The sequence below is a fragment of the Marmota marmota genome, unplaced genomic scaffold, assembly GCF_001458135.2.
Source record: "Marmota marmota marmota unplaced genomic scaffold, marMar, whole genome shotgun sequence".
Taxonomy (NCBI): domain Eukaryota; kingdom Metazoa; phylum Chordata; class Mammalia; order Rodentia; family Sciuridae; genus Marmota; species Marmota marmota.
In genome coordinates, this window is record NW_026000229.1 from 35,283,753 (window position 1) to 35,309,954 (window position 26,202).

The window sequence follows — 26,202 nt, forward strand, 5'->3', positions numbered from 1 at the left end:
AATCATGTTATCTGTAATAGAGATATCTTTCCTTTTTCTTTTCTAATCTTCCCTCCTTTTACTTTTTCTTTCCTATTGCACTGGCTAGCTAGGATCTCTACTTCAGATGAAGACCAGTGATTAGAGCATATATCTTTTACTTGCTCACAATCTTTAGAGGAAAACATTCAATACTTCACTATTAAATTTGATGTCCAGGGCTGGGGTTGTGGCTCAGCGGTAGAGCGCTTGCCTAGCAAAGTGTGAGGCCCTGGGTTTGATCCTCAGCATCACATAAAAATAAATAAATAAAATAAAAGTATTGTGTCCAACTACAACTAAAAAATAAGTCTTAAAAAATTTGATGTTAGCTGCAGATTCTCATAAATTCTTTTGTCAGCCAATCTATGAATTTTAAATTTTGAAACTTCACACAGGAAAACTTTGCTGTACTCATGCTCCTACACCGAGTTAAGGCTAGCATGACTTTTATATTGTGAAAATGATTTCACAACAAAGTTAATAAATTAAAATCATTTGTCCCACTAGCTTTAATATACATATATATGTGTATATATATATATATATATATATATATATATATACATACATATATATAAATATATGTGTGTGTGTGCATATATATATATATATATATAAAACAAAATTCTTTATACCATTTTCAATGAAAATATGATGTATATTTTCATATCATTAAATTTTGTTCTACAACATTTTAGAGGCTGTAAAACATGCACATTTTGAGGATAAATAATATTTTTAAACTATGCAATATCTGAGTGGGTGGGGGTAAAGAATAATATAAAGCTATATAAGGTTACAAACAATCTAAGAACTTCAAAAACCTAAGAGCTTCCCTCTACCCTGTTCCCTAAAAGAAAGATAAACAAAGCTTATTAGAAACCTTTAGTAATTGAAATTAGGGATGTCATCATCCTTTCTTTTCTCATACCAGGGAAAATATACATTCTAACAAGAAAAGCAATTCAAGCATACTTTGGTATCTAATAAATTATCTTACCATTCAGAACTAATCTTAGTTGTTCCTTGTCTTCAGCTAAAGGAGCCATGATATGTGAGTTTATGTAAGTCTGTGTGTGGTCCATTGTGTAGGGGAGGGATCATAGGAAACCTAAAGAATTCTAGTAACCCCAACATTATCACTACTAAAAATAACTTTTGAACTGAGGAAAATGTTGAGTACTGGGGTGGAAATCCTGGCAGCTTCCACAAAGAAAAAGCTCAAGTGACAGAAACACCTGAAAATAGAAACTGCAGCAGTTTCCTTCTCACTCCTCAGTCAGCTACTGTCTCCTAAATTGGAGCAAAGACTTCAGTCCCTCTCAAGTATTGACAAGGACAGTCATGAGAAGGGCAAAGCCAGATTTTAACAGCTAGCTTTGTAACTAAGATACCCAAAGTAAATGAACCTTGACTATTAGGCATTCACACAACTCTATGGTGTCTGGTGTGACCTGGCATTAACAGTCTTGGGGGATAATACTTAAAAGAGTTAAAGTAAATGAGGGGAGTCTAATTAAAGTAAGCACAACATAATACAGAGCTATTGTCAAAAGCTTGAAACTTTAAAGGTATTGGCGATCATATGTTTCCTCTTTCTCCTTACCTTACACTAGTAATTCCAAAACTTTTCCTAATGAGAAATTGGCATGGAGGTAAGCTATGTAAGACCTCAAGGCCAGCTGAAAGCAGAGTTTTGAGATGACACTTGATTCCCTGCTTCTGCTGGTGTTCCAGCAGTTGGAGTTCCTCTGCTTCTGCTGGTGGGTGGGGGTCTATGTAAGGATGCAGGCCTCTGTAGCCAAAAAATGTTGCAGCCAGTAATGATGGGCCATGCCCTCCAGTCTTGCAGCAGACCCCCAGGAGCTCACCACCAATTTCTTCTTGTTTCTGGATTCTTGTCTCATGAATTTGAAGAATGAAATCCACAGACCAGGATGAACAAGTGTAAGGACAGGGTTTACTGAAGAATAGAAACAGGAACAGAACTCTTGCAGTATAAGAAGGCACCGGATAGCAGGTTTTCTCCGTCTGAGTGTGCTTGTCTAGGGGTTTATATAGCACTTGGTTCAGTGTTATTGGTCCAAACTTAAGCAAATCAGGGTTTGCAAAAGTACTAATGCCACTGTCCAAAATTATGCTAATTTTAAATCCTATTTGGAAAAGTACTAACACCATTGGTTAGTCTAGAATTCCATTCAGGTTTGCGGTGCTTCCATTTTCTCTCCACTTCTTGGGAAGCAGGAGGTTGAGGTCAGTGAATTGCACATGTTCAGTAGGGGCAGAGGTCCCTATGAAGCCCCATGGTGCCCAGCAGAGCAGGTGTGTGCACTATTTGGGGCTGAGCTGTGGTGGGATGACAGGTCAGTGTGTCTTGGCTTGCCTATGGCATTGGTCCACCCTGGTTCAGGCCCTCTGCACTTCAGGCCCACGCTGGCATGGTAGTCTCTGTGCAGCCATGGCCCACACTTGCTGTCTGCACTCCATCTGACCTGGGCTGCTGCTCTACCACTCCACTCCTCCCCTGCTGCTTCTTGGCAGGAACCAATGACTGGCTGCATGGCTTGGCAGCCAGGGAGCCATGTCACTACTAGTCAGTTTAAGACCTATTTACTGGTCACCTGCCATATGTAAGGTCCTGGTGATAGAGCCCATTAATTTGCTATGCTTTGAAGGAAGTGGGAGACAATTTACTGAATGGGACATAAAAGAAAGATCTTGTTTGCAACATATACAATAGTAGTTCATTCACTTTGGGCTGGGGATGTGGCTCAGTGGTAGAGGATTGCCTGGTATGTTTGAAGCCCTGGGTTTGATCCCCAGAACATCAAAAACAAAACAAAACTAGTTCATCATCTTATAGCTCAAAAGTGTAACACTTTGGGCTTCAGATTTTTCCACTTCTTTCTCAGTTCAGATCTAGTGCTGTCAGAAGCAAAGATGTAGCTGATGGATTCATAAGACAGATCCCATACCTGAGACTTGGTTAAATTAAATGTTTCAGCAGCCAGTTGGTACTCTTGAGAAAGGTATGTCGCAAAAACACCCTTATCATCAGTCTGTCAATATAAATAAGAATGTTTCAAAATAAGTAAGGAAAATACTTTTTTAAAAAATAACTCTCTTCTTTATATTTTCTTATTTACCAAGCTTCTTTAAACAGTCTAAATAGGAGCCTATAAATGTATATATGCATATCTGTAAGTAAAGAGTCTTATTTATACTAGAGCAGTGTTTCAACCTTGGCTGCACATTAAAATCACCTTGGGAGCTTTTAAAACATCCATGACTAAGACTTACCACATAATTTCATGGGATGGGTGCTAGGGTTCGGTATTTTAAAAAAAATTCCCCTAGATATTGTCCAGGACCCTTTCCTACAGACCCAGACCAGAGTCACCCTGGCCCACTGCAGCCTCTCAAGGACCAACCCCCTCTTAACTCCTTTAGTCAGGCATTCCACTCAGGCATTCCCCTCAGGCACTTAAAGCAGCCTGAAAAAGAGAGAGAGAGAAAGAAATACTTCTTGAAAACACCTTACACAGATCACAGAAGGATGAGCAATGCTGTACCAAAATCCAAAGTGATGCTGGTCATAAGATGGAACTGTCTGACTTTTGATGTTTGAGGTCAAACAGAGTTCTAGATGGAAGGGGGAAAAAATCTCATTAAAAGCAATAAATAAACTCATACAGTGTTCACCAAGTGGACCCATGAGAAATATTTACAAACTATGCTGGTTTGCAGCAGTTTTATTATTCTTCACAACTGGCCTTTCCTTTTGTGTGATATAAAAATTTATGGGGCTGGGATTGTGGCTCAGCGGTAGAGCACTCGCCTAGCACGGGCGAGACCCGGGACGATCCTCAGCACCACATAAAAATAAAAAATAAAAGGCATTGTGTTGTGTCCATCTACACCTAAAAAAAAAAATTATAGTTCAACTAATGTAGTTGTGCAGGAAGTATGTGCTACACATATGGCAACAGCTGAACCAGACAAGGAGTTAATACTCTCTTCACAGCCATGTGATTCCCTTTCATTACCAAAATGGAGAGGAAAGACAAATGTTATAAGCCAGTCATGATGAACAAGACAGGAAATTATGACAGTGGAACAGAAGTGTTTTTGAAGGGCTATTGTAGTTCCTCCTGGTCTTATAGAGTGGAGACCAAAACAAAGATAAGGAAACTTTTTTAGCACTGCATGAGAGTTACAGCACTATAAAGAGGCAAAAGTGGGCCACAGACTTTTCCCATGGCTTCTAAGAAAACTTCTGAACACTCTTACCCAGACCATCCATTCACTGCCTGCTGCTTCTGGGTAAGTTCACCTTAAGAATTACTTGTGCTATTAACAAATTCCTACCTTGAAACCCTGTACTTGGCTCCTCAGCCAGAGTAAAACACTTCACTGACTTGACTGCTGGCATCTGCACACTTGGATAAAGAAGCCTCAGTACAGGTCCACTGAGTCCAGGTGATGCTCCCTCACTTAGCTGGGAGCAGAGCTGGGCCACCACACCAAATAAGATCATTATGAAAGAAATTTCCATTCTCTCTACTTTTGTGGATATTTAAAAGTCTTAGTAAAAAGAAAAAAAAATCTCACTATGAATTGCTAAAAACTCTATAAATACTTTAAAAGTATACATCAAAGGTTTTTTGTAAACTGATCAATTTGTAAATTTAGCAAATTGACCATTCAGTAAAATGATTTGTAGGTATTCACTTCTTGTCGTCTTCAGAAAGACCTTCCCTGATCATCAAGAAAGTGGTTATCTGATCACTATTTTATCATCCAGTTTAATTTTCTTCATAGAACTTAACAGTGATATTTTCTTATGTATTTGCTTACTATCTTTTCTCCACATGAGTTACTTGAGAAAGAAACCCTGTCTGTTTTGTTTACTGCTCTATTAACAGTATTTAAGAACATTAACAACAAAGTAGGCACTTCATAAATACATACACCATCAAGTGTGTAAAGTTAACAGACATGTAAAAATATATTTTTTGAATTTTCCATAATTAGTTTTTAAATAAATGCCACATATTTTATGACACATGTCAATTTCATAAAAGCTATTTTCAAAATCCTGGTGACCCTCAGTCCTTCAAAAAATACTTACTGAGGATTATTGCAGTGAATAGAGAGGGACCCACTGTCATGGAGCTTACATTATAACAGGAGTTAAAACTCTCACTTAAATGAGGCTCAGAAAACATACATCCAATGATTCTTTGAATTTCTATATGATATTTATAATTTTAGAACAGTACTTTTCCACTTAGGGCTTGCAACCTGGGGGTTGAGGGACAAAGAGCCAGAGGATTATCTGAGAGACCTGAAACCTAAGCCTTACCTAGTGGGATTTGGTGTTGCCTCACAAAATCTACCAGATTGAGGGATCCTTCCTCAGAGGAGTTGAGAAATGTTCCATGTCCAATTCTGTCGGGAAGTAGATCCAGGAGCATTTGTGTTTCTTTATTTTGGTTTGGAATCTTCAGAAAAGTAAGAAAAAGGGATTAATGATCTCTTTCAGTTGTTCTTACTAATTTTTTTTCCTATACTGTGTACTCTTGTCCCTCTGTGTAGTTAACATAGATAGCTTTTTTTTTTTTTTTTTTTCGGTACCAGGACTTGAACTCAGGGGCATTTGACCACTGAGCTGTATCCCAAGCCCTGTTTTGTATTTTATTTAGAGACAGGGTCTCACTGGGTTGCTTAGTGCTTCATCTTTGCTGAGGCTGACTTCATGATCCTCAGTCTCAGCCTCCCAGGCTGCTGGGATTATAGGCTTGTGCCACTGTGCCCGGCACCTTTTTTTTTCCTGTTCTTTTTTTGGTGCTGAGATTGAACGCAGGGCCAGGTACTCTACTACTGAGCTACATTCACAACCCCTTCTTCCTTTTATTTATTCCTCAATATTATTCTACATTAATTTCAGTAATAACAATAAACTTAAACTTAGTACAATCTTACTTTGTGCCATTCCATATCAATTCTTTAAAGCTTATAACATTTTATGATTACAAAGTGTTAAGATGAAGAAATTAAAACTCAAGAAAATTTTCAAAAAACAATAACACCTAACTCTGTATGCATGTGTGTTTTGTGTTATGTCTATATGTTCAAAGATATTCAAAAAAGATTTAGAGAAATATAAAAACAAAACTGTTAACAGCATTAACTTTGGGGAGCAAAACTGAAATGAGAAGGGGACTTTCATTTTAATGTTTTTTCCTTCTGTATTATACTTCCCTACACTTGAAATTTCTTCAGATACATAAAACTTTTGTAGTTAAAAATATAAAGTATTTTTAAAAAGTTGTTCAAGGGCCTAGAGCTAGTGTATGGTAGAGATTATGGGTAAAACCTAACTCCATCTGATTCCAGGGCCCAGACATTTCTCACACAATGTGCTCATGTTCTACTTTGACAAAGCTCACTACCACAATTACCATTAAAATATCCAGCTGTACTGTTTATCTCCTAGACAGCCCAAAGGCCCAAAAAGGTAAATGATCAGAACATTTTGAAATGAAATGTTACAATTCAAAGGAGCAATAGAAACTACTGTGCAACAGAAACTAAGGTGCGTACCTCGGCCAGAAACCTCAGCCAGGTGCATACCACCACACCGAGCCCTTACCATTAATTACATTTAAAAATATTTCATGGTGGGTGTGGTGGTACATGCCTATAATCCCAGCAACTCAGGAGGCTGAGGCAGGAGGATCACAAGTTTAAGGCCAGCCTCAACAACTAAGCAAGGCCCTAAGCAACTCAGTGAGAGCCTGTCTCAAAATTTAAAAAAAGTGGGCCTAGGGATGTGGCTCAGTGATTAAGCACCTGTGGGTTTAATCTCTAGTGCCAAAAATATAAAAATCTACAACTAAAAATATTTCTACATTTCCCCTTCAAAAATGTTTTTCTAAGCCAGGTTTATTTTTACTCACAAATAACTACTATATTCTATTAGAATCTGCCCTCTTTTACTAAAACAATATTATTTACCTCTGAAAGATGCAATGCCAACTTCAGACCTGCTTTTTTAGCTTCTAAAAGAGGTTCCAAGAAATCTTTGGCTTGTCCTATCTTGAAGATAAAAGTTAAAATGAGGATACATAGGAATTCTAGGCAAACTGAGGAACTGGATATTCTGTCCCAACAAACAAATAAATAAAATAATGGCAGACCAATTCATTTGCACATTTTATAGAATACCTACAATGTGCCAGACACTTTGGAGAATACAAAGCTGACAAAGGGACAGTCCTTGCCCTCTAAAGCCCAGTATCAGTGAACCTGAGGTCAATCAGCTAAACGTGATATGCAGTCAACAAATTTTATTTCTGGAAAGATATCTAAATATGCAGTGCTCAGGAGAACTCACTTGATTCAGAAACATTTTATGATTACTAAAAAACTGTTAAATTAAAACAAGATGCAGAATAGTCCATGTTTAGATAAAGTCATCAGAACCAGTTTCATTGAACACTAATCATTCAGAGGTTTTCAGCCAGATGATTTTGCCCTCCAGAAAATTTCTGGCCCTTGCTGGAGACATTTTGGTTGTCACATGGGAGGTTGCTACTGACATCTACTAGGTATTGGTCAGGGATGCGCTAAACATCCTATAATGCTCAGGACAGCCCCCACAACAAAGAATTATCTGGCCCCAAATGTCAAAATATCTGCTTAAATCTTTCACTGAAGCAACTCTAGACAACCATTCTTATCTGGGGATTCTATGAGAATAAATAAGCCCTAATACTCTTAAGACATCCATCCCCTGTACCTAATGAACTAACTTCTCTTCCATGCATATGAGCTGGTAATAGTTATGCACTATCTTTAGAAGAATGGAGAAAATGGTTATATAATGAGGAAAAAAATTTAATGATGCTTAATTCTTTCACAGAATTTTAGCTGAGAACACCTGCTCTAGACATTCTGGTCATCCAAGGCAGAACAAAGCTTCATTTACAGAGTATATGCTGGACTCTCTGGAGAAGGTAGGATGCTCCACGTTAATGCTTACCCCACTGAATGCTTCTAACATTAAGAAATAAAATATATTTAGAAAAAATAACTTACGGTAGGGTCTCCACTGAGGTCAAGGCCAAGAACTGTATCTTCAGTAGAAAGGAAGAACTCTTCAGCAAGTTTAACAGTCTCCTTGGCTACTGAAGGGCCGCCTCTTCTGTCAATTGCCATCAAATATCTTTAATATGTGAAAAATAGATGAAAATTATAATGATGCAAATGAAAAAGACAACTCTAGTGTGGCTAGATAGGTATAGCAGGCCACATATAATACAAATTACTAGGGAAAATAAAGCCTGCACCTAGACAACATGAAATTTTACTTTACCAGGGAGAATGAGATGTGAATTCTTAAATAGCATCAAATGCCTAGTTAGAACTCTTAGTTTGTATCTGAAAATATAAACTATTTGGAACATCTGGATGATAAAATCTTTTTGATTAAAATTAAAACAATCTTTATATTAAAAAATCTAGTTAGTGTTCAAATTTCTAATTGTCTCACTTGTTTTATTTATTATTTGATTTTTTACAGTTTTAACAGTTTCTTGATACAGGATTCAAATAAGGTCTACATCTTGAATTAGTCAATGTATCTCTCTCTTTTTTTTTTTAAATCTATAGCCACTCATTCCTCTACTTCCCCCAGTCCCACCCACCTCTTGTCTTGCTATTTATTTATTGAAGAAAATCAGGTTGTTCATTTTGTTGGTTATATCCTGTGTTAATATGTTTCTACTATCTCTTCTATTTCCTATAAACTGATAATTGGATCTAGTCTAGAGGCTTAACCAGAACAGATTCAATTTTTGGCAAGAATAAATAGGTGGTAGTGTGTTCTCAGGAAGGCTTAGATTCATTATTTCATTAGGGTACAAAATTAGTACAAACTCTAATTTAAAAATGTATCAAATATCTGATTCATTCTTCATACATTAGTTGGGATTCTATAGGACTCAAATACCCAAAGAATCCCTGGTAATATTGTTGTGATTTTTCTCCAGCATTTATTAATTTATTTATTCACAAAATAAATTCCTTTAGCATTTGTTCATTTATTTACAAAATTTGGATCAGTTATATAGAAAATCAGGGTCTTTTCCTTCACTCAATCTCCTGTACCATTAAGTAACGGTAGAAAAGAGTAAAACTAATATTTACATACCATAATGTAATTGACCTCTGATTGCTGGATATTTTAGGATGTTTTCTTTTTTGTTATAAATAATACTACAATAAAGTCTTATGCACAAATTAATCTATTTCCTTATAATCCATTTCTAGATCTGTTTTCTTTATGATTCATTACTGTTCAGAGCAAAAACCATCAAAAATCTTGATACACACTGCTCTTTTGAGAGATTTTATTAATTACATATGGTATAATAATAACAGCAGTGTATAACTTCACAAACACTAGTTCTATTTTTTTTAACTTCTGAAACAATACTGTAATCCCCTTTTAAGATTACCCAATCAATGAGGTTAAATATTTTATATGATTTCCTTTCTTCATTGTATTTTTGTCTTCTGCTGGGTCTTTCATTGGGCTTTTAGTCTAATTAAGCTTAAGTTTTTAGAGATCTTATAGCCTGAAACTCTTCAGCTAACTTGCCTTCTTTCTTCACTCAAGGACTTACTGAGTCCCTACTATCTGCCTGTTCTTCAAAGTACTGGAGACATAGTGGTAAAGTAAAGACAAAGTCTTTGGCCTCTCTGAACTTAAATGCTGGTGGGCGGGTATACGCACACAAATAACGCAAGATAATTCTGTGTCTCTTATAAAGAATGCCATAAAGGAAACAGATGGTGACTAGAGAATTTGTGCGTGTGGGGTGGGGTGTGTGTGGGGGAAGGGTATTTAAAGTGCTAAGGAAGGTGCTTCTGAGGAAATGACAACCAAATTGAGACCTAAAGATAATGTGAAAAAGCCTACTGTACAAGGATATGGTGGAAGGTGAAAATGGCAGGAAGTACAAGGTGCTAAGTGGGATAGTTCTGGCCTATTTTAGGAACAGAGCATAGACCAGTGTGTAGTAATTGAGGATAAATGGTCTAGATAAGCTGTAAAAGTAACAGATGCAGTAAGACCACAGGGACCATGGGGGCCGTGATAAAAAGTCCAAATCAGCTTAACAGCACTGAGAAGCCATATTCCACTTAAGTAAAAATACTCAGAATTTTACTGCCAGATGACTAAATTCAGAATTGTAGTCTTATCTTAAACAATAGAGGTCTTGATTTTATTTTTTTTCTCTTATAGGTAGAAATCAGTTAATGGACAAATTTTTAAAAATCTATTACATCTATGATCAAAATATAAAAACTTCACATTCTGGTGTTTTTTGTTTGTTTGTTTGTTTTAATGGCTAACTACTAAGGTACAATCTTCTTACCTAACATCAATGTCTAAATTTTCTTGTTTAGACTGTTTTATACCCTCAAGTATGGATTCCACATAAGTCTTTTTAGTCATTCCTGGAAAGAACACACAGGAAACATACATAAAGAGATCATTAACTATTTCATCTTTCAACTTTAGCATCCCTATATGAACAATTACATTTTCACTTCATGCTATAACAGAGCATGGTTAAAGCTTTATGGGTACATTTTAGTAAATGATAATTGTAATTTAACAAACTTGAAAAAAAAAAGTAATGGTAGAAAAACGAAAGAGAAAAAACATGGCACTATTGGGAAGTGGTGGAACCTCAGGAGGTAGGGCCTACTTGAAGGAAGTAGGTCACTAAGGGCTAAGACCCTGGGGGACATACTGGGACCCTGCTTTCCCTCTCTCTTTCCACATGTCAGTTACTATGAGGTGAGCAGTTCTGCTCCATCATGTGCTCCCCACCATAATATTCTGGCTCACTGGCCCTAGTGCTACAGGCCTTCAGTGAGGCAGAAAGGTCCCCATGAAAATAGAGAATAATAGTATAAAAGTTAGTGCTCATACTCCCAACTTCTAAACACATGAATGATTAAAGTACATCGGAAAATGGATAGTATGTTCATTGAGAAGTAATTGAATTCTACCAGTATCATTTTCTCTTCTAGGTGTGCTCCTCAGTTCCAGGTACTTGACACCATCATCTGCAAATTCTTTAATGACATCTTTTGTGACCTGATAATAAAGGCAATGTACACAACATTACTAATGTTAGAGCTATGGTCACAGTGGAAGTGCCAAGTGGCACAGCTTTATTTCATTTATTAAATCTGATTTGTGACCAGGCATGGTGGCACACACCTTTAATCCCAGCAGCTCAGGAGGCTGAGGCAGGAGGATCATAGGTTCAAAGTCAGCCTCAGCAATTTAGCAAAGCTGTAAACAACCTAGTAAGACCCTGTCTCAAAATAAAAAATAAAATAAAATAAAAAGGGCTGTGATAGTGGCTCAATGGCTATGCACCCATGGATTCAGTCCCTGGTACCAAAAAAAAAAAAATTTTTTTTTACTTACAAGAAATGTTGGAAGTTTCCCACATGGTCACATCCCTGATAGAAACCATGACAAAGCTGCAACATTTCCCATCATCCCTTTCATTCCCACATTAAATCCAAATCTGTATATCATCCACATTCTCCTGTGCTTTTAACCATTCCTCTATTTCCAAGTGTTCCTAATAGCAAACTGATAAAAACAAAGAAATAAGGCAAAGCCAACTGGAATCATCCATGTGTATATAGTGCTAAGAAATGTACATATAGAAATAAAGAGCTAAAATGATTGCTGGTGTAATGACTGGGCATTACTAATCTGCTACATAGAGTCATGGTTTAAGGTTCTTGTCACATCACACAACTAAACCGGTCAGGGTTACTCCAAGTGAATTTGGGGAAAAAATAAGACACAGACACAGAAAGTACCTTTTCTTTGGGTTCAGTGACTGCTCCTCAGCCACAGCTCCCACAAGGGGGGCAAGGCAGGCAAGAAAGAGAGCCTACCAGTATTAGTTCAGCACGTACTGAACCCTTTTATTGGGGATAAGCCATTTAAATGAGGCAAGGGGACCAGTTTCAGGGGGTTGAGTCTTGCTTAGGGTTTCAGGGGGTTGATTTGTGATGTCTTGCTGTCAGAAGGTTGACTGACATCTAGGAAGGTCACGCCCATCTCATGGGCTGTGTGGGGATCATAGGAGCAAAAAGACGGATACATCGCCCGCCCAAACAGAGGAGCAACATCGGTTCAGTCCACCCTGTGCACTCAATGCTCATAGTTCACACACACACACAGAGCCCATGGCTGGCTTGCCACATCTCCCCACTCTAATCACTCAAAGCTAAGGGGCACTCGGTTCCCATGTGGCAGCTCCTGACAGGTTCTCATTCTTTTTTTTTTTTTTTGGTGCTGAGGATCAAATCCATACATATGCCAAGGAACTTTATCACTGAACCATGTCCCCAGCTCCATGTTATTTGGGGATGAGTTGTATTTTTCAATAAATTCTGGCAGGGTTAAATTTTCCCCAGAAATATTTAGGAAAATTCCCATTAGGCAAAGAAAGTAGGTGATAACTAAAAGCAAAATGGTATCTAATACTGTACCAATTTTAACAACCCCAAACTTACTAAAACATTTTCCTTTTCTACCATCAATCCTAAGAAAAATCTAATCTAGGTGAAAATAGACCAGGTTGAGGATGCTATGACAGCCTGGCCTAGTTACCCTTTCAATTGGTTGTCTAATCTTAATCTGCTTTGACTATGTGCACATAAGCATACAAGTCTAGAATCCTGACAAAGGAACAGAGTTAATGTAAATGGATGGATAGTTCAAATTCAGCAGGAGGTCTGAAAAACCAAACCCAGCTTAAAATACTACTACAGCATTCAAAATCATGGGATACTCCTATATCATGTAAGATGCCCCTGCTACCTCCACTACTGGGCATAACCCTGCAGCCTCCACCTTCATTGCTGGCACCTGGCCCTGTGATTGCTCCCCTAGAACCTCCATCTTGCTGCCAATGTCACCACCAAAAGTGTGGGTCTCATCTTTGCAAACTGGATCTTATCACTACCCTAGAACTGAACAGACCAGAGGAACCAACTCATCCTACCCCAGCTAACTTGAGACTAACATAGAAACCTGTTAGAGAATGAAGAATTGGGCTGAATGAGGGTTTGAAATACCAGTCCTTTCCAGTGACTAAAGTGATCATATCCACTATCCAAAGCCCTCCTTTTCTGAGTTTTTTTTTTTTTTGGTGGGAGCGGGTACTGAGGATTAAATTTAGGGGCACTCACCCATTGAGCCACATCCCCAGTCCTGTTTTGTATTTTATTAGAGACAGGGCCTCACTGAGTTACTTAGTGCCTAGCTTTTGCTGAAGCTGGCTTTGAACTCTCGATCCTCCTACTTTAGCCTCTGGAGCCACTGGGATTACAGGCATGCACCACCGCATCCAGCTCTGATAATTTTGGTATATATGAAAACAAATGATTAATGTAAATGTTGCTGGCAGGTCTGGGACAAGAACAAAGTGAAGAAGATTTATCAAGACCCAGTGAGGCCTGTGGAATCATCCCTAACCCACATCCAAGAAACCTTCCCTGGGACCCACATTTTATCTGCCAGGTTTAGCTCCTTCTGTTCCTTGCCATAGGTACTGAGGGCAACTCTTCTCAGTTTTGGGTTTTCCCCTCCTCTGGACTGAGAATATCTTTTCCAGTCCTTTTTCCAGATAAAAGTACATCACAATTTGTTAAGTTCCTAAATTGGAAAGCACATGGGTTCTGGAATCAGTTAGACAGTTCTGCCACTTACTCTCTGTGTGAGACCTTGAACAAGTTCCATTTAACCTCTTTTTTGTGGGGATGGGGGGTAGTGCTAGGGATTGAACGCAGAGTTCTGTGTAAGCAAAGTGTGTACTCTACCACTGAACTACACCTTCAATCCCCATTTAAGTCCATTTTTCACCTGCAACAAGGGAACAATAAAAATACTATTTAGAGAGAAACACTGAGTGTAGTATCTGGCACACTTAATAACGAATACATTTTCAGGCTACATTCCAATCCTCTCTTTGACATTCAAAGTCACAGGTCACTTTGGCTATAGTTTTAAGTGAATTCCCCCACTCAGTGCCACATTTACAAGAAAAATGTTTTCTTGGTATATCTAAAAAGAACAAATAAAAAATGTTTTTGAAAAAACAAAATGTCATCTTGGTCAGATCAATGATACATAAGCCAGTCTTCCATATAAGACCATGATGCTTCGGATAAGAGAACACAGTGGTGTCCTTTAGTCCATCATCCCCTGAGAGGGCACAATTTCTCTAAGGATTAATCACCCAATCCCTAAGTACTTCATAAACTTCATTGTCCACCCAGACAATTAAAAATCTCCTCTAGAATACAGATAAGTCTTACCAAAGACATGGCTGTGTGAGGTCAAATATTTCATATGATATATTATATATGGAAAAAAGGACCAAATTTTCTCCCCCATGGTGATCTTGGTTCTTTCCTTATATCTTTTACATTAAACAGTTTTTTTCTTTTTTAAACATTAAGTCTTAGGAAAATGTCTTAAAACTGGTTTTAAAAAGAATTGCTACAGGTGCTAGGGTTGTGGCTCAGTGGTAGAGCACTCACCTAGTGCAGGTGAGGTGATGGGTTCGATCCTCAGCACCACATAAAGATGGATAAATAAAGGTATTTTGTCCATCTACAACTTAAAAATATTTTTAAAAAAGAATTGCTATAAAAAAAGAAACATTTGTCACACACTTTTTCTTTTGCAGGCGAGTGTACCAGGGCTTAAACTCAGGGACACTCAACCACTGCGCCACATCCCCAGCTCTATTTTGTATTTTATTGAGACAGGGTCTCACTGAGTTGTTTAGAGCCTCACTTTTGCTGAGACTGGCTTTGAACTCACAATCCTCCTGCCTTAGTTTCCCAAGCCACTGGGATTACAGGCATGCACCATTGCACCTGGCTCATCAGACTCTTAAAAGCAAAAGGTCATTTTCAACAACAGAAAAGCATAAATTAGTCAATAATTTTTAAACCATTCTAAAACCATAACTTGTAACTCATTCTAAAAATTCTTTCATGTCTCACCATTAGAATATCTTCAGGGCTAGTAGTAAGTTGATGAATAATTTGAAACATCTTGAAACACCTGCAATATGAAAAGTTTTGACATGGTAGTCACAAAAAATTTGTCACTCAAGAGAAACTCCCTAAGCTGAATTAATAAATAGATTTTAGGCTAGTAGTAAGTATATATTTAGGTTTACAAAGAACCACAAAATAGGTTTTTCAAAAATTATATATATCTGGAAAGATAATAAAATGACTGAAAATAAAACCTTATTATCTAACCCTGCCTCTGCTGCCAGTATCAGCAAATGGAAAAAATCAATACACCTTTACTTCAAGTCTAAAGAATATTCTAATATATCATAATTCATAAATAACACAAATCATTAAAAATACTGTCAATAGTCTGACAGTTGGAAAATGTTGTTAAGTTATATTCTCCATGCCAGATGATCACCCTCTTTTTTTTAACTACTAAAATCTGAAGTCTTATATTAAATTACTACAATCTCAAAATACTGATTTTAAAAAAGCCAGGCACAGTGGCATGTGACTTCAATCCCATTGGCTCAGGAGGCTGATGCAGGAGGATCATAGTTCAAAGCCAGCTTCAGCAACTTAATGAGGCCCTGAGTAACTCAGTGCGACCCTGTCTCTAAATAAAAAATACAAAAACAGTCTGAGGGGCTGGGGATGTGGCTCAATGGTTCAGTGCCTGTGGGTTCAATCCCCAGTACCAAAATGGGAAAAAAAAAAAAAAAAGAAAGAAAGTATTTCCACAACTCCCCAAACTCACTCTTCTAGAGTTCTTTTCTTTCCCTTGTCAATCATAGTCACATGATCATGGATTTTAAGATTTGGCTTCTTGGCTATTAATTTCCTCATGGTATTAGAACTAATGGATCCATTTAAGTGGGCATGAAGTTCCTAAAACAAGAGAATACAATCAGTAAGATCTTATCAAGCATACTGACTATTAGAGTGAGTTACATAACTTGTAAAGTTTACAGATTCTACCCATAAAATTTACTTTTGTTTTGTGGAAAGAAACAAAATAAAAATCATTGTAATGAGTAACCATTCAAGAATTCTCACCACTTTTGGCAATTCTGTGTAAAAGTTGGTCTTCCATGGCTGCTGCTGTTCTTCTACCTCCATGATTTTAGCAGGGAAAATGAATAATTCTTCTCCACTCTTATTCTTGATTTGAATAATACATTGTATTTCAGCAAATAAATTCTGTGGTCCTAGATTTTCTTCAGAATGCTTTACTTCCATGCATTTTTATAATATTGACTCGATATGTAGCTTTGGGCTCAATTTCACCTATTTTAACAAATGTGAATATTTTCAGATGCTGATATATAAGCAAATAAATAGAATAAGTAGAATTTTTCTTTAAAAGGTAAAAGCGCCTACAAAACTAACTTAAATGAGGTGGAGAAGTGATTAGTAAGCAGTAATTAACAAACAAAAAATAGGAAAAGGCCTCAAGCTAATAAGAGGTGTATTAAAACCTGAAATTCAATAATATATTCCTTACCTATTAGCACTTTTTTTTTTGGCTTTTTCATTTTTTTTTAGTTCATTTTCTCATTTTTATTTATATGAATATATATCCCATTGAAAATCTAAAGGATATTTTTTATTGTTGCTGATCTATGGCTTCTTTTATTATTATTATTATAATTTATTATTATTGTTATTATTATTTATTATTCTATTAGCACTTTCTATAAAATTACTTCAAATATTAGAAATTGTGTAAGACCTATTTCAAGTAAAAGTAAAAATAAATTTGTATATTTTTGGGACTGGGGATTGAACCAGGGCACTCAACCATGGAGCCACATCCCCAGCCCTATTTTGTATTTTATTTAGACATAGGGTCTCACTGAGTTGCTTAGGGCCTCGGCAAGTTGCTGAGACTGGCTTTGAACTTGTGATCCTCCTGTCTCAGCCTCCGAGCCACTGGAATTACAGGTGTGCACCACTGTGCCTGGCAAATTTGTATTTTTGATTGTTTAAAAAACATAAAGGGGGCTGGGTATGATTTTATAGTTCAGTTGGTAGAGTACTTGCCTCGCATGCACAAGGCCCTGCGTTCAAACCCCAACATCACCACAAAAAATAATAATAATTATTATTATATATATCAGAGGTGCTGGTATCAGATAGACTGATACCAGATAGACTTTTACCAGTGCTGCATTCTAATGATTGTATGACCATGTCACTTATGCCTCATGACTTCAGTTTCCTTATTTGTAAAAATGGGAAAAAAATAGAGTAGCTCTAAGGATTAATAAGGTAAATTGCTTCATTAAAGTGCAAAATCATACCTACTCTTGCATAGGTAAAGTCAACTTACCATAAATTGACTTACAGGTTGAATATCCCTTACCCAAAATGCTTGGAAACAGAATTGTTTTAGATTTTGGAATGTTTGTTTCATATACATGTTTCACATAGGGTCTAGAGGTAATTTTACACAATATTTAATAATTTTTTACATGAAACAGTTTCATGGTGTGAAATTTTCTACTTGTAGCATGGTCAGTGCTCAAAAAGTTTTAGATATTGGGCATTTCAGATTTCAGATTAGGAAAGCTCAACAGGTATAAAGTAAATGTTAATCAAAATATTCCCCACACACAAAAAAAAATTCCTAGGACTGGGGTTGTGGCTCAGTGGTAGAGTGCCTGCCTAGCACATGTAAGGCACTGGGTTCGATCCTCAGCACCATATAAATAAATAAATAAATAAATAAATAAAATAAAGTTATTATATTCAGCAACTAAAAATGTTTTTAAAAATTCCTAAAAAAATTATTTTAAAATTCATGTGGAAAACTTAACTTATAAAAGTAACCAGAAAAAAAATTCTGAATCCCAGAAGAATAATACTCAATGTTAGTAAAAGTATGAATAAAAAGTCTAGTGGGTAAAGAATTTGCTATAGTCTTTTTAAGAAATAATTTGGCAATATCTGTCAATGTAAAAAAAAATCCACATATTTTTGACCCATTAATTCCACTAATAGGAATTTATCCTATAATAGATATGTACAAGTATTTTATTATAGAATTGTTAATAGCAGGAAAAAAACTAGAACTAACCTAAATGTTATCTGGGTACTGACTAAATTATATATCCATCAACTGATTATCTATGACTGTATGCAAAGATTTACTATAGAGTGCCACTTTCAAAAAGTAATATATTATTTAGGAAGATGACATTTATTAACAGAATGTAAATATGTATGTATGTATGCACACATACACTCATATATAGACGCATGAACATTTATTTGTATCATTATGCCTAAAACAATTATGAAAGGATACAAAGAAAATTGTTACCACTAGAAAGTAGGCTGAGAATAGGAAAGGTTCAGAGTTATTTTACTTTTGTTTACCTTATATATACTTTTGTGTAACCTAAAGTTCTTATTACAAAAAGCATGTAATCGGCATTTGCAGTAAAATGGATGAAGTTGGAGAATGTAATGCTAAGTGAAGCGAGCCAATCCTAAGGCCAAATGTTTTCTTTGATATGAGGATTTTTACATAAACTGAGATTTAAAAAAACACTCATAGACACATAATGGCGAGTGTGGGAGTGGGAAGGGATGGATGGGAAGAATGGAGGAACTTTAGATAGGGCAAAGGGAAGGGAGAGGAAAGAGGGGCAAGGGGGTAGGAATGATGATGGAATAAATTAGACATCTTTACCCTAAGTACATGTATAAGACACGAATGGTGTGAAAATACTTTGTGTACAATCAGTGTCTTAAAAAATTGTGCTCTATATGTGTAATATGAAATGAATTGCATTCTGCCATCATATATAACAAATCAGAATAAATAATTTAAAAAAGTGGCAAAACTAAATAAAAGCATGTAATATTTGATTTTTTTAATAACTTAAAAAACAGTACTTGTGAAATACCTTTAGTATCATGAATTGCAAGAAGGATTTTATGTTTAGAGAACAGAATGACAGCCTAAAAAAGCACTTAGCTCATTTTATAATGCAAGCCTACAACAAACCTAACAGGTGGCCAACTTTCTGTATATACTTTCAACTCTATTCCAGGATACTGAATTTATTTTGTACCCCACTCAAACTGTCCTCCAGACCAACCTTTAGTTGTAAGCAAATTTTACTGGCCCACTGACAACAATGTCAATCATGGAAATCTAAAAGCCACCCAAACAGTCATGCTGTTCCTTGCCTAAGATTCTGCTTCCAACAATATCAATCCCTGCCAAATCCATGCTTCCTGGGCTGATTTTTGTGTGGGTCAGAAGAAACTGGGGTGGGAGAGAGAATCTAAAAGGCAATGAACATTGGGGTAAGATCTTTCTACATTAGTGGTATTTCATTGAGTTAGAGCAGTACCAGAACCAAATCTCCTTTTTCCCAGGGAACATTTTTCATACTGCCATCCCTTCCAAAAAGGGAACTCAGAATCATAAAAGTATTTGTTACTATTTATTATGTACTTACTATGAGAAAGGCACTGTGTTAAGTATCTTAGAAAGTTTTTTTAAATCCTCACAACTCAACGAGGTATTATTATCTCCATTTTACATAAAATGAGATTTAAAAAAACACTCATAAGGTACCCAAATCATAGTTTTGCTCCATTTTCTTCTTACATATTTTTCTTGCTCTGCTCTTCACAAAAAAAAAGTAGTATTTTAAACATGGCATCTATTTTACTAACTTTTCATTAAATAAATTTGTTTCTACCAAGCTAGATTTTTTCCCCAAAGTCCTTCAATTATTCTTTTTCTTTCCCAACTGGCCTGAATCAACACTGAGATACCTCAAGAGCAACACTTAAGTCCCTCATTTTAGAGATGAGGCTCCAAAGAACCAGAAGCCTTAGGTGAGTCCTTTTTCACAATCTCTCCAGAGGCAATTCTAAACTCAAGTGTTCCACCAGATCCATCCAACTTACACTAAACTGCCACCAACTCTACAGAGAAAATAGAAAACATTAAGTATGAATTCCTTCTATTTTTCTCTGCCTTAATCTTTTCTAAACTTATCTTTAGCCATATTCTTTTGAGTCAGAGAAAAATGCTAATGTGTTCTGGGTCCCACTTCTTCCTATCTATTCCAAGTTGTTACTCCACCAATGAGTTATCGTCTCATTTTTCAATTTCTTCAACTTGTCCCTCTCTGATAGCTGATTTCCTTCAGGGGAACAACATGCATATGCAGTATGTATTTGCTTCCACCTGAAAACAGAAGGGGGGGAGGACTCAACTTTTATCTCACTTTCTTCATTAGCTACTACTGCTGTTTTCTCCTTCTGAATTAAGCTCCTTGAAAGCATAATTTAGCCTAGATGCCTCCATTAACTTATCTCTTATTCACCGAAACATGGATTCTGCCCTGATTGTTGCACAAAAACTGTTTCTCCCTAAGGTCATTTATGAGCTCTTAAGCATCAGAGCTAAATTATATTTTTCAATTATCAAATCTTCATCCTGATCTAAGCTTTTTCTTGACTCTAGTATGCAAATGAGCTGGACTCCAAAACTCATGCTCTTAACCATTATGTGCTACTGCTTGGAGTTAAATATACTGAAATCCATCCTGATTTCCTTCTCTATTTCAGCCTGTCATAAAATTAATAAATTATAAATTTCCTAAATACCTCTGAAAGCAGTTTCTTATTGGTGACTGCTAAACATCCAATTTGGAAACTTTATTTTAAAATATAACCTGGATTTCCTCCTTAAAAGCAGGCTCATAACATGTTACAGGAAATAATCATCTCTCTTCCATGACCTTTCACGGACATACTCAATATCACTTTAGAGTTACAGAATTTTGGAAGTGAAGGGGAGTAACATTTTATAGATGAGAAACAGAGGGTGAGTCTTTTACTCATTCTTAACCTAGCACAAGGAATACAAGGTAATCAATAGTATATATCTGTGGGGGGCAGTTATAAATATTTACAAATTATCTGTAAAGGTCTGTTTCTTCACTTTCCATATGGCCCGATTTTAGATTTTAAACAGGCTCTCTTTTGTACGACGAAAGCATTAAATAAATTCGCAACTATCATTAGCATCCAAGAAACGACTTCTTCTTGCCCTCCAAAGTCCGTGGTGCTGACCCTTCTTCGCCCCTACTAAATCCTTCCTTCGCCATCCAAGGAAATCAGGTCGTCAGTTCCCACACTCACCTCTGAGAGATGTCTCAACTATTAGGGCCCAGGTAGTTTCCCCTCAGACTGAAAGAGTGGGAGAAAGGTGACAACCCGCTCTCCCCTACACACGCTGTCACTGAGGTAGCAGGGTGTCTTCTTGAGGAAACGTAATTCAGAGAATCAAAGAAAGGTCATTCACAGTTGAACTCTAGGACAAGTAACACCCTCTTCAATCCTGATTGGAGAGCTGCACTCTTCCCGGAAGTGACGTAACTCGTACATGAGGGGGTGACCTAGAGGAGGGGTAGTTTTCGGTACCGAGGGGCGTGAGATCTGTAACTAAAGAACAGCGGAGCGGTTCACTAGTGTGACGGAAGCCGTTCCTGAGTTTCTCCTGACCATGGGCCCGCGGAGCCGGGAGCGGCGGGCAGGAGCAGTACAGAGTACCAATGACAGCAGCGCTCTCAGCAAAAGTTCCCTAGCCGCGCGTGGGTACGTGCAGGACGCCTTCGTCGCGCTGTTGGTTCCGGGGACCGCGCGCCGCGCGCCGCTTATTCACAGAGGTTACTACGTCCGTGCGCGCGCTGTGCGGCACTGTGTGCACGCCTTCCTGAGGCAAGCGCGCGCGTGCCCTGAGGCGCCTCGCTCGCAGATCTTGTCTTTGGGCGCGGGTTCTGACTCGCTGTACTTCTGCCTCAAAACTGATGGCCTCCTGGCCAGGGCTGCAGTGTGGGAAGTGGATTTCCCGGATGTGGCGCGGCGCAAAGCCGAGAGAATTGCAGAGACACCGGAACTGTGCGCGTTAACTGGGCCTTTCCAGAGGGGCAATCCCGCGTCCGTTCTGTGCTTTGAGAGCTTGGACTACCACATTCTGGGCTTGGACCTAAGGCAGCTCCAGGAATTGGATGAGGCCCTGGCCTCCGCGGGCTTGGACGTGACCACACCCACTCTGCTCCTGGCCGAGGCGGTGCTGACTTACCTCGAGCCGGTTAGTGCTGCCTCCCTCATTGCCTGGGCAGCCCGGCGGTTTCCTGATGCCCTTTTTGTGGTCTATGAGCAAATGAAGCCTCAAGATGCATTTGGGCAGTTCATGCTGCAACACTTTCAGCAGCTGAATTCTCCCCTTCATGGCCTGGACAGCTTTCCAGACGTGGAGGCCCAGCGGTGCCGCTTCCTTCAAGCTGGCTGGACTGCCTGTAGTGCCATGGACATGAATGAATTCTATCACTGCTTTCTACCTGCAGAGGAACGCTGGCGGATAGAAAATCTTGAACCCTTTGATGAGTTTGAGGAGTGGCATCTTAAGTGTGCCCACTACTTCGTTTTGGCAGCCTCTAGGGGAGACACCCTGCCCCAGACTCTGGTGTTTCCACCCGCAGAGGTATTTCCTCGAGTAGATCCTGCTTCACCTTCAGGAGTCTTGGATGCCAGAATAGTCACTAGTGACAATCAGGGCTCAACCCTTAAAACATTTGGCCATGCCTCTGTCCTCCTGAGCCCTGGCATTATTCTCAGTGCAGGAGGATTTGGAGAACAGGAGAGGCGGCACTGCAGAGTGAACAAGTTTCACTTGCTGTCAAGAAATAGTGACTCTGAATGGAAAGGCTTCCATATAGACAGTTGGGGGACGGGAACCCAGTGGGATGGACGTCTTTATCACACCATGACAAGACTTTCGGATACTCAGGTTTTGGTTCTGGGAGGGAGACTGTCCCCAGTAAATCCAGCCTTGAGCCCTCTACAGATTCATTTATTTAAAAATGAAGATAATAGCACTGAGAGCCTGAATGTGACAGTAACAAGGGCTGGTCCAGGAAATTTCACTTTGTCTTGTTGGCGGCATTCAACAACTGAAGTGTCCTATAAGAATCAGAAATATTTGTTTGTATATGGGGGTCGAAGTGTGCTAGAACCTGTACTAAGTGACTGGCATTTCTTGCATGTAGGGACAATTGCTCCGGTCAAGATCCCAGTGGAAGGGGAAGCACCTGAAGCTAGGCATTCCCACAGTGCCTGCAGTTGGCAAGGGGGAGCCCTTATTGCTGGAGGTCTTGGGGCTTCTGAGGAGCCATTGAACTCTGTACTCTTTCTGAGGCCAATCTCTTGTGGATTTTTCTGGGAATCAATAGATATCCAGCCTCCTATTACCCCAAGGTACTCCCACACAGCTCATGTACTCAATGAAAAGCTTCTACTGGTAGGAGGGGTCTGGATTCATTCTTCCTTAGTTCCCGGAGTGACTGTTATCAATTTGACTACAGGATTGAGCTCTGAGTATCAGATTGACACAACATGTGTGCCGCGGCCATTAATGTTACACAACCATACTAGCATCCTCCTTCCTGAAGAGCAACAGCTCTTGCTCCTTGGAGGTGGGGGTAATTGCTTTTCCTTTGGTACTTATTTCAACCCCCATACAGTGACATTAGATCTTTCTTCCTTAAGTGTTGGGCAGTAAAGACTATGAACTCTTAATCTATTCATGACCCACTAAAGTAGACAATATAGGTTTCTACAAATTAGACTTGAATCTGGCTATAGATGTTGCTACTCCTTCCTCCTTCCTCTTTGTTTTCCTCCTTAGCCCTATTAAGTGAAGAAAGTGAAAAAGGGTATTAAGATACATACCAACAATCAGACAGATATACAAATATATATATCAACTATACAGTCCCAGAGTAAGGGCCTTTGCATTCATGTCCAGTTTATTGAACTTCTACCAATCTTCAAATCTTAGTTTAGCCATTTATTGACTTACAGTGGCTTTTATACTAAGATAAATACAAAATTTCCTATACCTAGGCTTTGTGACTTGAGAATGTACCTTAGAAAAAGTTGCACACAGATTCTTGGTAAGAATACAAGTTGAATATAGTCAGATGAATATGGGGAACATGGTATTAACCTAATTCTTTGTGTATAAAATCTAAGTGAACACAAAGTTTGATTAAGGTATTGTGCTTTTAAGTGCCACTCAATTCAGCTTTAACAAGAAATGTTGTATGACTATTGAAAACCATGTTTTGATTATTTTTTGCTACTTGTTTTATATTTATTTAGATTTATAAGTGCCAATAAACCAGATATTTGATGCCTCAATTCATATTGTACATGGTATAATAATGTTTTATTCCAGATCTACTCTACCTTACACTATCCATCCCTATGTTCTGTGTCCACTTTACCTTGATGGACTGCATCAATCAATTCTCTTGTCCTCGAGTTTTTTATTGATTCCTGTTAGTCAGAGACACTAAAAGAGGGGAATAGGGGCAGAAAGACTGAATCAGGTATTCCCAGCCCTTCCCCTGCCACTCTGCAGATTGGTGGTAGCAACATTCTTAAAAGGCTAAAATTTTATCATACTATAGTCCCGTGCTGTAAGATAGTGCTCTAATTATGTATTGCTACAAATGTCAGAAGTTGATCATTTTCCTTAACCTCTTCAGGCTTAGGAATTGTAATGGCTCTTTGTTAGATCTGAGCTACACTGTCCAATATAGTAGCTATTAGTAACATGTAGCTATTTAATCAAATTCAGATTGACACAACATGTGTCATCTTCATAATTCCTCTCTTCCTTAGGGTCTTTTTTTTTTTTTTTTTAAGAGAGAGGGAGAGAGAGAATTTTAATATTTATTTTTTAATTATCGGCAGACACAACATCTTTGTTTTATATGTGGTGCTGAGGATCGAACCCGGGCCGCACACATGCCAGGCGAGCGCGCTACCGCTTGAGCCACATCCCCAGCCCCTTCCTTAGGGTCTTCTTAGAAGAAAAGTTCACAGAGCTGTCTCCCCTCTCCAAGGTTATGCCCTAGGGAGATTTTTGTTTTTCTTTGTCATTCAGTGAAGGAATTAAAGTGCATTGGACTTATTTCTCAGTTTCTCAATACTAGCTTCTGCCATATAATAAAAATGAGAAATTTGAGGTGGGCTTGTGGCTCAATGGTAGAGCACATGCCGAGCATGCGTTAGGCACTGGGTTTGATCCCAGCACCACATAAAAATAAATAAATGCCACTTTTTTTTATCCATTCATCCATTGAAGGATATCTAGGTTGGCTCCACAGCCTAGCTATTGTGAATTGTGCTGCTATAAACATTGATGTGGCTGGTCCCTGTAGTATGCCGTTTTTAGGTCTTTTGAGTATAGTCCTAGAAGAGGAATAGCTGGGTCAAATGGTGGTTCCATTCCCAGTTTTCCAAGGAATCTCCATATTGCTTTCCAAATTGGCTGTACCAATTTGCAGTCCCACCAGCAATGTATGAGTGTACCTTTTTCCCGCATCCTTGCCAGCACTTGTTGTTTGACTTCATAATGGCTGCCATTCTTCCTGGAGTGAGATGGTATCTTAGAGTAGTTTTAATTTGCATTTCTCTGATTGCTAGAGATGGTGAGCATTTTTTCATGTATTGTTTGATTGATTGTATATCCTCTTCTGAGAAGTGTCTGTTCAGGTCCTTGGCCCATTTGTTGATTGAGTTATTACTCAGCACTAAAAAAATAACAAGATCATGGCATTTACAGGGAAACGGATGGCATTGGAGCAGATTATGCTAAGTGAAGTTAGCCAATCCCAAAAAAACAAATGTGGAATGTCTTCTCTGATATAAGGGAGGTGACTCAAAATGGGGTAGGGAGGAAGAGCATGAGAAGAAAATTATCTCTAGATAGGAAAGAGAGGTAAAAGGAGGAAAAGGGAGGGAAAGGAAGGGAGAATGGGAATTGCACGGAAGATGGAAGGAGACCCTCATCATTATACAGATTACATGTATGACGATGTGAAGGAAAAAAAAAAAAGAAGTGTGTCACATTAGATTGGGTAGAGAGAAGTGAGGGGAGGGGAGGGGAGGGGGCATAGGAAGGACAGCAGAATAAAATAGACAGTA

General features: G+C 38.1%; 2 protein-coding genes across 3 annotated transcripts; one reads left to right on the plus strand and one right to left on the minus strand.

Moving 5' to 3' along the window:
* Positions 1 to 762: 762 nt before the first annotated feature.
* On the minus strand, positions 763 to 21,600 carry Adal (adenosine deaminase like). 2 transcript variants are annotated; one of them, XM_015480751.2, is made up of 11 exons: positions 21,346 to 21,564; positions 16,228 to 16,458; positions 15,929 to 16,059; positions 15,151 to 15,211; positions 11,113 to 11,200; positions 10,470 to 10,551; positions 8,125 to 8,251; positions 7,042 to 7,122; positions 5,387 to 5,525; positions 3,563 to 3,663; positions 763 to 3,080 (listed from the first exon to the last, which is right to left on the minus strand). In XM_015480751.2, exons 2-11 carry the CDS (start codon positions 16,408 to 16,410, stop codon positions 2,886 to 2,888), a joined length of 1,188 nt encoding a protein of 395 aa, XP_015336237.1. In that variant the 5' UTR covers positions 16,411 to 16,458; positions 21,346 to 21,564; the 3' UTR covers positions 763 to 2,885. The 2 variants fall into 2 exon arrangements, with proteins under 2 accessions (XP_015336237.1, XP_048649235.1); XM_048793278.1 differs by lacking the exons at positions 763 to 3,080; positions 3,563 to 3,663; positions 7,042 to 7,122 and having other exon boundaries at positions 5,006 to 5,525; positions 21,346 to 21,600.
* Positions 21,584 to 24,408, plus strand: Lcmt2 (leucine carboxyl methyltransferase 2). The gene has a single exon (XM_015480750.2). The coding sequence runs from the start codon at positions 21,710 to 21,712 to the stop codon at positions 23,765 to 23,767; it is 2,058 nt and encodes a 685-aa protein (XP_015336236.1). The 5' UTR covers positions 21,584 to 21,709; the 3' UTR covers positions 23,768 to 24,408.
* The last annotated feature ends 1,794 nt before the right edge of the window (positions 24,409 to 26,202 follow it).